The 12,096-nt window shown below is 43.5% G+C and overlaps 1 protein-coding gene across 3 annotated transcripts in view; it reads left to right on the forward strand.

Moving 5' to 3' along the window:
- Nucleotides 1–2,573: 2,573 nt before the first annotated feature.
- Nucleotides 2,574–12,096, forward strand: part of GABRB2 (gamma-aminobutyric acid type A receptor subunit beta2) — a 249,929-nt gene continuing 240,406 nt past the window's right edge. The window contains exons 1-4 of one of the 3 annotated variants that reach the window (XM_064596592.1): nt 2,574–3,290; nt 4,376–4,608; nt 4,765–4,856; nt 5,874–5,941. In XM_064596592.1, coding sequence (XP_064452662.1) covers nt 4,532–4,608; nt 4,765–4,856; nt 5,874–5,941 — 237 coding nt within the window. In that variant the 5' untranslated portion in view covers nt 2,574–3,290; nt 4,376–4,531. Of the gene's footprint in view, nt 3,291–3,319; nt 3,727–4,375; nt 4,609–4,764; nt 4,857–5,873; nt 5,942–12,096 lie in introns of those variants that run through there. The other 2 variants (XM_064596593.1, XM_045901810.2) reach the window with 2 other exon arrangements.

A 12,096-nucleotide genomic window follows, 5' to 3' on the forward strand; every position in this document is an offset into this window, starting at 1 on the left:
GGCTAACAGTTCCTTAAACTTATCATGACCTAAACCAAGTGTATTATCGCCAGCAACTTTCTTGTACCACCACTACTGAATTGCTCAAACAGGAAATGTATGAGTTATCTTTGGATACTTCTCTCATTCCCCATATTCTACCTGTCACAAAGTTCAGTCAGTTCTATCACATAACTCTGGTCACTTCTCTCCATCTTCACTGTCACTATCCTAATTCAGGTCAACATCAACTCTCATCTGGATTCCTGCAATAACAGATCTCCCTACAGCTACTACCATCTTCCTCCAGTGTCATTAAAACTCATCTTGTCACTCTTCTACCTCCACAGATCAATGGTCCCAAATTGCTACTGCAAAGCTTTCCAACTACATCACTCTGGGGAGGTCACTCTTACTCTTCTCCTCTAGTCTTAATTTTTTTTTAAGATTTTATTTATTTACTTGAGAGAGAGAGAATGAGAGAGAGAGAGAAAGAGAGTACGAGAATGGGGATGGTCAGAGGGAGAAGCAGACTCTCCACTGAGCAGGGAGCCCAACTCTCAGGGCTCAACCCCAGGACTCCAGGATCATGACCTGAACTGAAGGGAGAAGCTTAAATGACTGAGCCACCCAGGTGCCCCTCTTTTCCTCTAGTCTTACAGTTCTTCCTTCATTCTTCATTTATGTCATCCTCTCTTGGCCCAGGATATTTGCACATACTATTCCTTCTTCCTGGAACACTCTTCCCCCAACTCTTCATCAGGCTAACCCATCTTTCAAATCTCAATTGACGCACTAACTTATCAAGCAAATTTTATCCAATACCTCAAGCTGATTTATTTGTACCAATTATGGATTCCATAATATCCTATCTACCACATAAAGAAAATATTCTTTTTTCATTTCTCTTTTAGATTGCCTTTAATACATTGCCTTCTTAACCTTATCTTAATTCCCTTGAAATGTCAGCTCCTCTCTTCTCAAGCCAGTCTATGATAACTGCATTAAATTTATGTCCACTCAGTCTTTATACATTAATGTTATTAACTCTTGTTTGTTTTCCTGTCCACTGATTATGCTTTATTCATTAAAATTTGTTAATATTTGTTAATTTCATGCCAAATGCTACACATATATTTACATCATTCTATAATCAAATGGAGAAGGTACAATTATCATTCTTATTTTTAAAGAAGAGTAAACCGTGGCTTAGACAGGCTTACTGACCTATCCAAGTTACAAAGATACTAAGCATTCAAACTGGGATTTGAACCCAAAGTTCTGCCTCCAGTTCCTTTGAAACTCACAGTTTGCACTGTGCTACTGTTTTACTTGCTGAGATGCAAGTTACTTTTAATTCTTTGCCCTCCTCTTCCTTAATTTTCTGTATAGGGCAAGGCTTCCACAAGTACTTGTTTAATTGTTCACTGGGCTATTTTTATTACCGCTGGATGACAGTATTTTTGGTATTGTTCTCTTTACTGAATATTTTTCTTTCAACCCAAAATGAAGGGAGTCAAGTAGGAGAGGCTGACAGTGCAGAAAGTGCAACATGGATAACTAATGGTCAGAAGGAAAATCCTGTTTGGGGGTGTTTTCAAGAAAAAGACAAGTTTCCTAGGTTTTCACGGGTTAGTTAACCTGGGGTTCAAACTGATTTAGGAATCCTCTGGATATAATGCTGGTAACCTAAACTTTGTTTTCCCTTATATGTTAGCTTGTGTAAAAGATTCTCATTGTATCTAAGTGTAAAAAGAGAGGAAAACTGGCAGTTTTCCTCTGCCATGGGTCTATATTTTGTCCTTGGAACTCTCAACCGTAATAATTGCAGATGGGAGACTTACGAATTTCCTCTCTCTCTCTCTCCTTCTCTCTCCCCGTCTGTCTGTCTGTCTGTCTCTCAGCGGATTCCTATGAGCCTGGAGCCCCGCAGTACGCCAGACTGTAGAACTGCATGGTTTATGGCGTTGTTTTACCTGACTCAAATCCAAAACTCCCTTAGTGAAGGCGCACAGCTCTCCCTTCCGGCTCGCGTTCCCTCCTAGGCGAGCTGTTGGATTCCCGCCTCGAAGCCCTCCCGCCTCCTCCCTCCCCTAGGAGTCATTCCCCGGAGCTGCCCCAGGATGACCCTCTGACCTAGGCGGGGTGGGGGGAGGGAGGGAGGCGGTCAAGAGGTAAATGGGTCCGGAGCTTGGCTGGGACCAGGACCCCGAGGAGTCCGCGTGCTGCGGAGACCACTACAGCTGGCGCGGGCGACGGGCGCCTCTCCTCTGTTCAGACTCGGGCCATGCAAGCCTGCAACCGCGCGTTCCCGCTTCTCCCGCAGCCGCGGAGGGCTCCGCGGGCTCGGGGAGCTGTGCTGTAGCTGGGAGCCGGCAGCCCGCAGCCGGCTTGGTCTCGGACTTGGGAACCAAGGCTGTCTGGTCGAATGGTTAGGGACACTGGCTTTGGAGTCCAGTTCGGGTTCCACCTCTAGCCCACTAGGTGACCTTGGGCAAGTTCCTTCGCTTCAGTGCGCCAGTTTCTAAATCCATGAGGGAACTGAGGCGATGGCTAACTCCTAGGACTGTTGTAAGAATTAATTAATAAAGCACTCCTGGCAAGTAGTAAGCGCTCAGTTAATGGTTAGCAACGATCAGCAATAGGAAGGAGTTAGAAACGAAAACTGCTCTGGGTCCAGAACGTAGGTTTGGGCTCTGGCTTTTCCGTTCTTCACTGAGTGGTGGGGGAAGGGGGAGCGCGAGCACCTGCCCCACACGCCCTCCTCCCTCCTCCCCCGTTCCAAGATAACTCCGGAGTCCCGGGAGAGGCATTCGTCCTGGCCTCGGGCTCCTTCACACGCCCAGACCCCCCAGCCTCGTAGCAGCTCCCGGCTCCCGCAGCACGTCTCTCTCCCTCGAGCTGAGGAAACATTTCGGCCGTGAACGGAGTATCTCCCTCCGTCTCAAACCGCCGAGCTCGCTCGCTGCCTCCTCCGGGGCCCGGTGGCGGTGGGGAGCCGGGAAAAGCCTCGGGCGAGAGCGAATAGGCAGCCTCGGGGTCTGAGAGTAGCTTCTGGCCCCGGGAAGGCGAGCGAGGACGAGGTGGAGCGGAGACAGCGGGAGAACGCCGGGTCCCCGGGCGTCCCTAGGCCCCTTCCTCCTTTTGCCGCCTTCCAGGGACCGCTCTGGCTTTTCCTATCCCGAGCCACACTCAGCCACCGAGCAGCCAGGCGTCGCTAGCCGCCAGTGGCCCTCGCCAGCTGGGACGGAGCTCCGGGGGGCGCCGGCTCCGCCCGCGGCAAGAGTGGGCGGCGAGCGCAGGCCCGGGAGGTAAGGAGCGGCGGGAGGCGGGTTGCGAGAGTGCCGGCACGTGCGCGCGCCTCTGCGCGTGCTCCGAGGGGGCGCGGGGGGTCCGCCAGGGGCGCCCCCCGTGGGGCCACCTGCCCTTGCTGCGCCGTGTCGCCGCTGCAGCCCCTCGCCGCCGGCACCCAGGGTCGGGCGCTAGCCACGGCTTCCCCACGCTCCCACATCCCATCACCCCCCTCATCCAAACCCCACCCTCCCCACTAATAATTTCCCAGTGCAGAATCCGACCGAAACCTGGAGAGACGGCGTTGCCTTTCTGCTCCCCTCGCCCCCCTCCCTCTTCTATAAATAATCCGGACTAGCGGGTCGGGCACGTCACACGGCAAGAAACCGGGACCCCGAGGTTTTCTTCTCTGGGAATAGGGGGCAAAGGGCGAGGAGGAGGAGAACGAAATCGCTCGTGAGTAGTGAAGAAAAGCTTGTTCCTAGACTCCTAGAAGAGACCAGGCATCATTTTATTCTTCCTTTCTTTTCCTTTTTTTATCTTTCCGTTTCTTTCTTATTCTCCACTCCCCCACCCCCCCCTCCCGCCCCAAATCCGACGGATTGCTCAGCACTTCTCCCATTGGTTTCTTTCTTCCCTCCCCCCTTGACTACTGCACCCACCGTCCCTTCCCCCTCTCCCCCCACCGCACAACCCCATCTCCAGCACACGTCTCGCCCCACGCAGGGGATGCCATTTGCCAGGAAATAAAGTTCAAACTCCTCTCCTCCTAGGCTTGCCGATACCAGAAGTGGGCTCCCAGGCACCCCTTTTCCACTAGCACTCCACACCTGCTGTCTTTTAAATTCCCTATCTGGATTTGCATATTTAAGAGGAAACCCACATACACGCCCCAAAAACCCGTGAGGTGCAAAACTGCCTCCAGGAACTACCAAAACTTACCAGACGCTCTAGTTGTTTTTGTCTTAACGAAAGGAAAACAAAGATTTTACTCTGGGCCCTCCTGTGGGGTGACTTTCCTATATTACTCAAATATGTATATGTTATACATATATATGTTTTTCCTTTTTCCCCTTTAATTTTTTTTTTTTTTTTTTTTTCTTAGCCAGAAAATCTGCTCGGTCCCAGGCAGCCGCCGCTGCCCCTTTGATGTTTTGGTACACCGTGCGCATGCGCCTCACATTAGAATTACTGCACTGGGCAGTCTAAGTTGGATCTCCTCTCCTCAGTGAAACCCTCAATCCCATCAAAAACTAAAGGGATGTGGAGAGTCCGGAAAAAGGGCTACTTTGGGATTTGGTCATTCCCCTTAATAATCGCCGCTGTCTGTGCGCAGAGGTAAGTGTGCCCAGCATTTCTCTTTTTCATTTCACTTTGAAGGGCTCGGTCTGCATACCTCTGTGAGCAGGGATCTGTAGTGAGGATCAGATAGATGCTGAAGACGCTGTGCCTGCTGCCTTACTGATGCCTGTTTATTGTCTTTTCTTTCTTTAGTGTCAATGACCCTAGTAATATGTCGCTGGTTAAAGAGACAGTGGATAGACTCCTGAAAGGCTATGACATTCGTCTGAGACCAGATTTTGGAGGTAATGGGGTTGCCTTGGAAATAAGAAACAGCCCAGCTATAGCCTAAGCTGTCTTGTGAGCTTTGTGCGCGCTGTGTCTTCCTTCTCCCTCATTGTTGGCTGCTTGTGGTATATCGAATGTGTCTCTCTCTGTGTTACCATATTGAGAAAGTGATCCAAACTTAAGCCGATTTGTTGCTATCCAGCAGTTAGATGGTCTTTCAGTGAGACCCTCTTAGAGTGTATAGGTGACTGCTGTTCTTTAGCTTCACTGCTGAGATCCTTTGCTTCACCGTCTTTGCTTCATTGAGATACAAACCTCTTAAGTTTAGTTAATGGTGTGCCTAGAGAACCTGGCTTACTGGAGGCCATCGTGAACATTTTTGAGAACAAAATGTGCAGGCAATTGGTTGAAAAGTGACATTAATCCCCTGTGCCCGCCTACTTTGGAAGAGTTCTGGCAATGGTTTAAAGTGGCTGATGTCTGGATGTTATCCAGTCCTGGAAGCCCCACTGTTTGTGGCGGTGGGAGGGAAGGGGTTGGGGAGGGCTAAAAGGCAGGGAGGGTAAATGGGAGAAGGGCTAGGGACCTCTTGCTGCAGCCTTAGATACACTGATATGCCCATTTAATTTTGCTTTAGACTCTTACGAAGCTCAAAGAGTTAAAACCTGCACGCACTGAAGGGGAGTGGGAAAGAATGAGGAGGAGGGGGTTTTAGTGCAATATATAAAAATTCCCTCGGGCTAGACAGGTTCCTCCGGCTTCTGTGAGTTGTGTATTTTCTCATACTGAGACATCTACATATGTAGATAGGATTGGAATCCCTCTTCCAGGAGGGCACGTGTGTACATGTTCCACAGAGAATTCCCTCGAGGAGTGTCGGGCATTCTTTTTTAAAAAGGAGCGGAGAAGTGAAGAATATAAGGGTGAGCAGTGGGGGAGGAATTTGGGGCAGAATACCCCATGCCCAGGGACAGCTCTTGCTGAGAATGAATGAAGTTCTGAGAAATCACGTGGCTGGCTATCTTGGTTCGCAGGTCCCCCTGTGGCGGTGGGAATGAACATTGACATCGCCAGCATTGATATGGTTTCCGAAGTCAATATGGTGAGTACTGAGGTTTATGGTTGTGTCTCCGCAGACCTTCATTTGGGGACAGGAAGTAGAAAGGAGCCGTTTGGTGGGGGTGGTGTATGCATGAGTATGTGCATGAAGTGGGGGTGAAGACTGGGGATTTTGCTTTGGAGCCCACTGTGTTTGAAGTTTCCAAGCCTTTGCTTTTGGTCCCTAACGATTTTTCCAACCTGGTTTGGATACTTAGGAACTGGTACAGAGCAAGTAAAATGCATCATAATTTACGTGCAAATCACAGCCACATGCAGAAGATCCCCTGCAGAAGCCACATTTCCTAAGGTTTAGTGGGAAACCAGATCATCAAGGATTTTCTGAATTTGGGGTGAGGTCAGGAAAAGAGGGAAGGGTTTTGATTTGATATTTCACAGGGAATATAACGGGCAACCTAAACTGTCACAAAGAGGCTGAATAAATGACCCTGGGATACTGATGTCCACTTGTTGCTTTCAGAGATGGCCTCTTCACAGCTGATGGCAATCACCTCCTCCCACAATTGTTAACCAGCTCTTTTAACATCTGCTGCCCACCAAAGTAAATAACAAAAATTGGTCACCCTGTTTTCTAAAGGCAAGCTCAGACCCATGTGCCCTAGTCAGTCACTTCTGCAATGTTATTCACTGCATGTTCTAAGCTTGTACGGTTTATGGACAACAGCACTCCTTATTGGCTACCTCGTTGGACTTGGGGCAAATACTAAGAGAAAAAGCCTCCGTATTCTCCACCAGGGACACTTGTGGGGGGTTTGCTTCATGCAGGAGCGCCCCCTGCTGCCCATGTTGGGACACTGCAGGCACACAAAACAATGAAAAGTGTCCCAGATACTCCCTGATTACTTGGGCTGCTTACTTGTTTCTCCAGTGACTTTTCTACTCTGTGTTTTTGAAGTTTTCTCCTTTGGAAAAGTCTCTTTAGAAAGGTCACATTTGAATGTAAGATGCAAGTATTACTTTCAATACTGAAGGCACACAGCACATTTCAGAAGATTGTGTTGTGGCATGGTTCTTCCTAGAAATGAAATGCACTATTTAAAGAAGAGGATGTCGTGTGTAAAGTTTTATGCAAAACACTTCTAAGTCAGCCACCAGGACTTGAAAGTTAGGACACTTATTAATTAACTCAAGAGAGACAAAATACTACATAGTGGATATGCTCTCAACATAATGCAAATTTTCATATTCTCAGAATTCAAATAGAGAGCAAGCTCAAATAACCAACCTTATCCCTATACACTCTCCAAAGATAGTTTGGATAATCCTGAGGTATCACAAGGTTATAAAACATCTCACGACTACTCCAGGGAATATTCAAATGTCAGCAATATTTTAATGTCGTGTGTATCTTCTTATATTCTAATTATTGGGGAGGTTTTTGATATATAGGATACAAACACAGACTGAGACAATATTGGGTGATTCAGAACCACAGATTTCCCACACATTATGAAAATCCCCTGTTTTCTAGAGAATACATCTTCCTAGGGAAACTAATTTCTCAGATACACAAATATTCACTTTGTGGGATTATGGAGGTGTTTCATTGATTTAAATTTGGAGTTTTACCATAACAATTTAAAAATGTCCTAATGTGGGTACCTCCCAAGTCCCAAACACTTGAATCTAAATTGTGTTGCTAGAAATAAAGTGATATAGAAATCAGGTATGGTTCTGTGTGCCCTATATGTGGTTAAATTAGACTCCTTTCTTTTGCCTTTTGATTTATTTATGTTGTTTTTTACATAACCACATCACAAAATGGTATTCTATGGAAAAATTAGGGAATAGAATCCAAACAGACAATGAATGATGAGAAGATTAGAAGTTGCTGTGATAGGTCAGCTAAGAACTTAGATGTGTTATATCCCCCAATTGTTTAGAGTAGTGTTTTGTTTTTTTTTTTTTTCTTCCTTAAGTTTTGTTCACCTTTTACCTGCATGCAACATTTTGGAGAGGCATCTGAGCTGGACACAGAGCCAAGATCTGCTAGTCAAAATATAGACACCAGCTAAGGCGAGGTGTCATCTCTTAAAGCTATTTAGTGTTGCTGAAAAATCACGGGATGTTGAAAGTGCAAAAACAAATATCAGGTTGTAAATAGGCCAGTACTGCAGCATTAATGATTAGAACCAAGCGTTAAGAATCCCATGCCAGATTCCTTTCTTAGCCTACTGCTAACACATGTGGACTTGTCCAGACACATTTTTACTTGTTGAAAAATTAACACTTATTTCAGCTAACAGAGTGACTTTAAGAAAAATTTTTGCAATGTATGTTATTTTTAAGTATGCTTATTTGATTTGAAGCAACAGATGGGAAATTTCATCACTGGTGTGTAAAGAAAAAAAAAAACCAATATGTTCATGGCATATTGCCCCCTGTATACAGGTCTAAAATTATTAGTATTTTTTGATTATTTTTAGTTCTGAAAGAATGATTGATTGATTATTTAAATGAAACCTCAAAATTAATTAACGTATATATTTTTGCCTCATCTTTTGTGACCTGAAAACTCTGGTAATTGTAACTTTCTTTTACTATAGTAAATCTTCTTTGAGGGATGGTAGACACCAGCCCATTTAGACTGTAAATGACTCATTTGTACCAAAGGAAAAGACCCATGTCAATTTGATGCTCCTGGTAAATGACAATAATAGAAATATCTGAACTAAGTCAAGAGTCTTGAATACTAGTTCTGCTTCTGCTGCTCAGTCATCCTGAGGGAATTCACAGACAGATGGGGCTCAATTTCCTCACCTGTTACAGGGGAGGAATAGTCCCATTTTACCTATCTCAGGTGACTACTAGAATTAATAAAACAATATATGTGAAAGCATTGATGTTCCATGAACATAGCTTATGTGGAAGACTGGATAACAGGTGATCACTCAAGAGACTCTGCTACTCCAGCTGTGCCCTAAATGTACTTGGGTCAATAATTTATATTACCAGGTCTCAATTTTTTTTTGTTTGAAATGAGAGGAGACATGTTAAATTGACTTCAACTCAAAGTTATATGTGTTGCTGGTTGGTTTAGTATATAATAGCTCTGTTGAGTACAAAGAAGTTCCTGGAAAACTTGGAAATCCAGCATAAATGTAAGGAAAATGCAGAATTCCTAAATATCATGCAGTTGTGAGGTCCTACTCATGAAGGTGAGGATGGTAGCTTACTCATGTGACTATTGGCCCAATGCTAGGTCTTTGGAAAAATGTGATTTCAATTAGAATGCTCCTGAACGGAAAACTTGGCTTTAGAATGAAATATTTTTAGATGTCTTGGTTACATTGGCAGGAATCTTTTTGTTAAGACTCTTTGATGAAAAGTGCATTTTAAGATCCAAAATTGGCTCTGAGAATTATGGACCGAAATAGCTTTCTCTTCATTTAAAGCAGATACTTCTCCATCTTGAAACAACACATTTGCCAACCAAAGAGTGAAGCAATATTTCACTTTTGAGGAAATAGTTCTAGTAAACACACACACAAATTACCTTTTTATGGAATGGCAAAAGAGAAAAAGTGCTGTTTTTTTTTTTTTTTTTTAACAGATGTTTTCTTGCATCACCAGATGCACAGTTTAAAATTCAATTCAACACAAATGCTTAGTTAGCTACTATGATTCAGCCATGTTGACAGGCCTTAGAAACGGAGCAATGAACAAGATTGATTTGTCTCCTGACCTCATGAGACTTAGCATCTAGGTGTTCACTATTTTTAATTCTTCTGTAGACTCTTACTATAATTATACTTATCTTTTCTCTAAAACTTTTTTTATGAGCAGCCAATGAGTACCTAGTGGTCTGTATTTCCCATGGGTTCCTTTGTCACTTGTTGGTTTCACCATTCATTTGGTATTTGCCACTTCAAATTGCTATATATGTTACATATTCATTCTAGCTGCCTAATTCATGTTTATAAACTGCATATAGACAGAATTATAGTGTATCTCCCCATGTGATTTTGCTCTATACACAATGGTTGGCTGGATGTTTGACTCCTGGTGAATGTCGCAAATATTGCATGAACTCTTTTGTTTTCATAGCAACAATTTGTTATTATTCACTAGACACTGTACCGATATGTGGAGAAACAGAGCATAGAGTCATAGGCCTCAAATTCAAGGCATTCACTGTTTAACTAATGTAGAAAGAATCACAATGCAGGATTATAAATGAAGGAGGAAATAGGGTATATTGGGAATAGAGAATACTGAGATATTACATAGTAATTACTAGGTGAAGATGGGGTTGGAGGGCTATGGAATGATGTTCCAAGCAGAAATAATGGCACATAGAAGAAAAAAACACAGGAAAGATAAATGGGTTAGGGATTTGCAAGCAGTTTTAAATGGCTGGAGTTGGAGTGGGAGTAAGGAGGTGATAAGAGCTGGTATTGAGATCATAGGCAGTGATCAACCAATAAAGACCATTTTTACACCTTTCTGAAGAATTTAAATTTTGTTTTGAAGACTGTAGGGACCCATGAAAGGATGTGAATAGGAGAATTGCATGAATAGATTCACACTTCAGGAAGATGCTTCTGAAATACAGAGTTAAGCAAAACCTAAAGTTGGGAGATAAGATGAAAACTCATTGCAAAAATCCAGGAAGAATTGATGAATTGAGAAAGGGATGTAAAAGAGAAGATATAAAACTGGGGCATTTACAAGGTAGAAGCAAAAGGACTTGGTGAATCCCAAATTTCTGATGGCACCATTTGCCATCAATATGGAGGACGCAAAAAGGGCAGCCAAGTTGGAGGTGGGGTGGGGGATTAGGCATATGGACAGACAGGGAACTCAGTTTGGGCTATGTTGACTTTTCTACAGACATGAAATCTCCCAATGGAGATTGGAAAATATACGTCTAGAGCTATATAAAAAGTCATGACTAGAGAGATGAACTTGGACATTGTCAGCATGTAAGTAGTACTTATAACAATAGGAATGGGTACAATTAAATAGGGAAAGTGACAAATGGAGATCTGGTGAGCACTGTAATTTAAGTGGAGAAATGCTGAAAAGGAGTCCACAAAGATTAAAAAGTAGCTAAGCAGCAATCAGAGAGTTAGGAAGAGAACCTGCAGATAAGAGTGTTCTGGAAGCTGAGGCACAAGAGAGTTTCAAAAAGAAGAAAGTGGGGCACCTAGGTGGCTCAGTCAGTTAAGCCTATAATTTGGAGAAGTTTCCTTTAGAGGGGAGTAGGTTGCAGATACAACGCAAGGGATTGGTAGAGTGGCAGGACAAGGTGGCTTTATGGAAGACCTCTGTATTCTCTCTGACATGGGAAACACTTTCTGTTGAGAATAGAGGAGGTTAAAATTGGCCTCTGTGGAGAATGGGTAAGTAAGTGAGGTTACCTGGGACACACAGAAGGATAGCCAGAAAGCATGAAGCATGGTGAAGGGTATGGGAACACTCACTGGCCACAGGCACACTTAATTCTAAATAAATTATGCTTAGAAACCCTCCTACCCAGCTTTTAGCAAGCTGTCATGTTCTCTTCTTTTTCTTCTTCTTCTTTCCACTCTCCTACCCGTCTCCCTCTCTTGTATGGTACCCAACATTTTTCATTGTCATCATAACACTAATATAATAAAATAATTATAGTTAATGCTTATTGAGTTTTTAACTCATGTAGGTATCCTGTTGATTTACACTATCTCATCCAATTTTCCTATAAAAACAGTGAGATGGCTACCATCAACCTACTTGCAAAAGAGGAACCTGAGGCCCAGAGAGGTTAAGTGACTTGTTCAAGGTCACACAGCTAGTAAATGACTGATTTCATGTCCCTTAATCTAAGCCATATGATTATACTGCAGTTTTAAATGTAGCAAGGCCTCATTTGAAAAAAAATCATTTTCATTCCTTGAGGACCCTCTTTTGTTGTAGTGTTCGTTTTTATTGTTTTTTTTTTTTTTGAAACAGTGGATAGACTGGATAAATTAATCCTTCATACTCACTCTCTCCACCTTAAAAAAAAAAATCTCAATTTTATTAAAGTGATTCCAAGTAGGTACTTAATTCAGTATATATTAAATATAAGAAATGGTCCTCATCCTTGAGAAACTTATATGTTAAATTATATCTATTGAGCATAATTTAAACCATTCAATGAAGGAAGATTTACAT

This window comes from Mirounga angustirostris, unplaced genomic scaffold (genome assembly GCF_029215605.1).
Source record: "Mirounga angustirostris isolate CCGP_5_RB_7025 unplaced genomic scaffold, mMirAng1.0.hap1 SCAF_7, whole genome shotgun sequence".
Classification (NCBI taxonomy): domain Eukaryota; kingdom Metazoa; phylum Chordata; class Mammalia; order Carnivora; family Phocidae; genus Mirounga; species Mirounga angustirostris.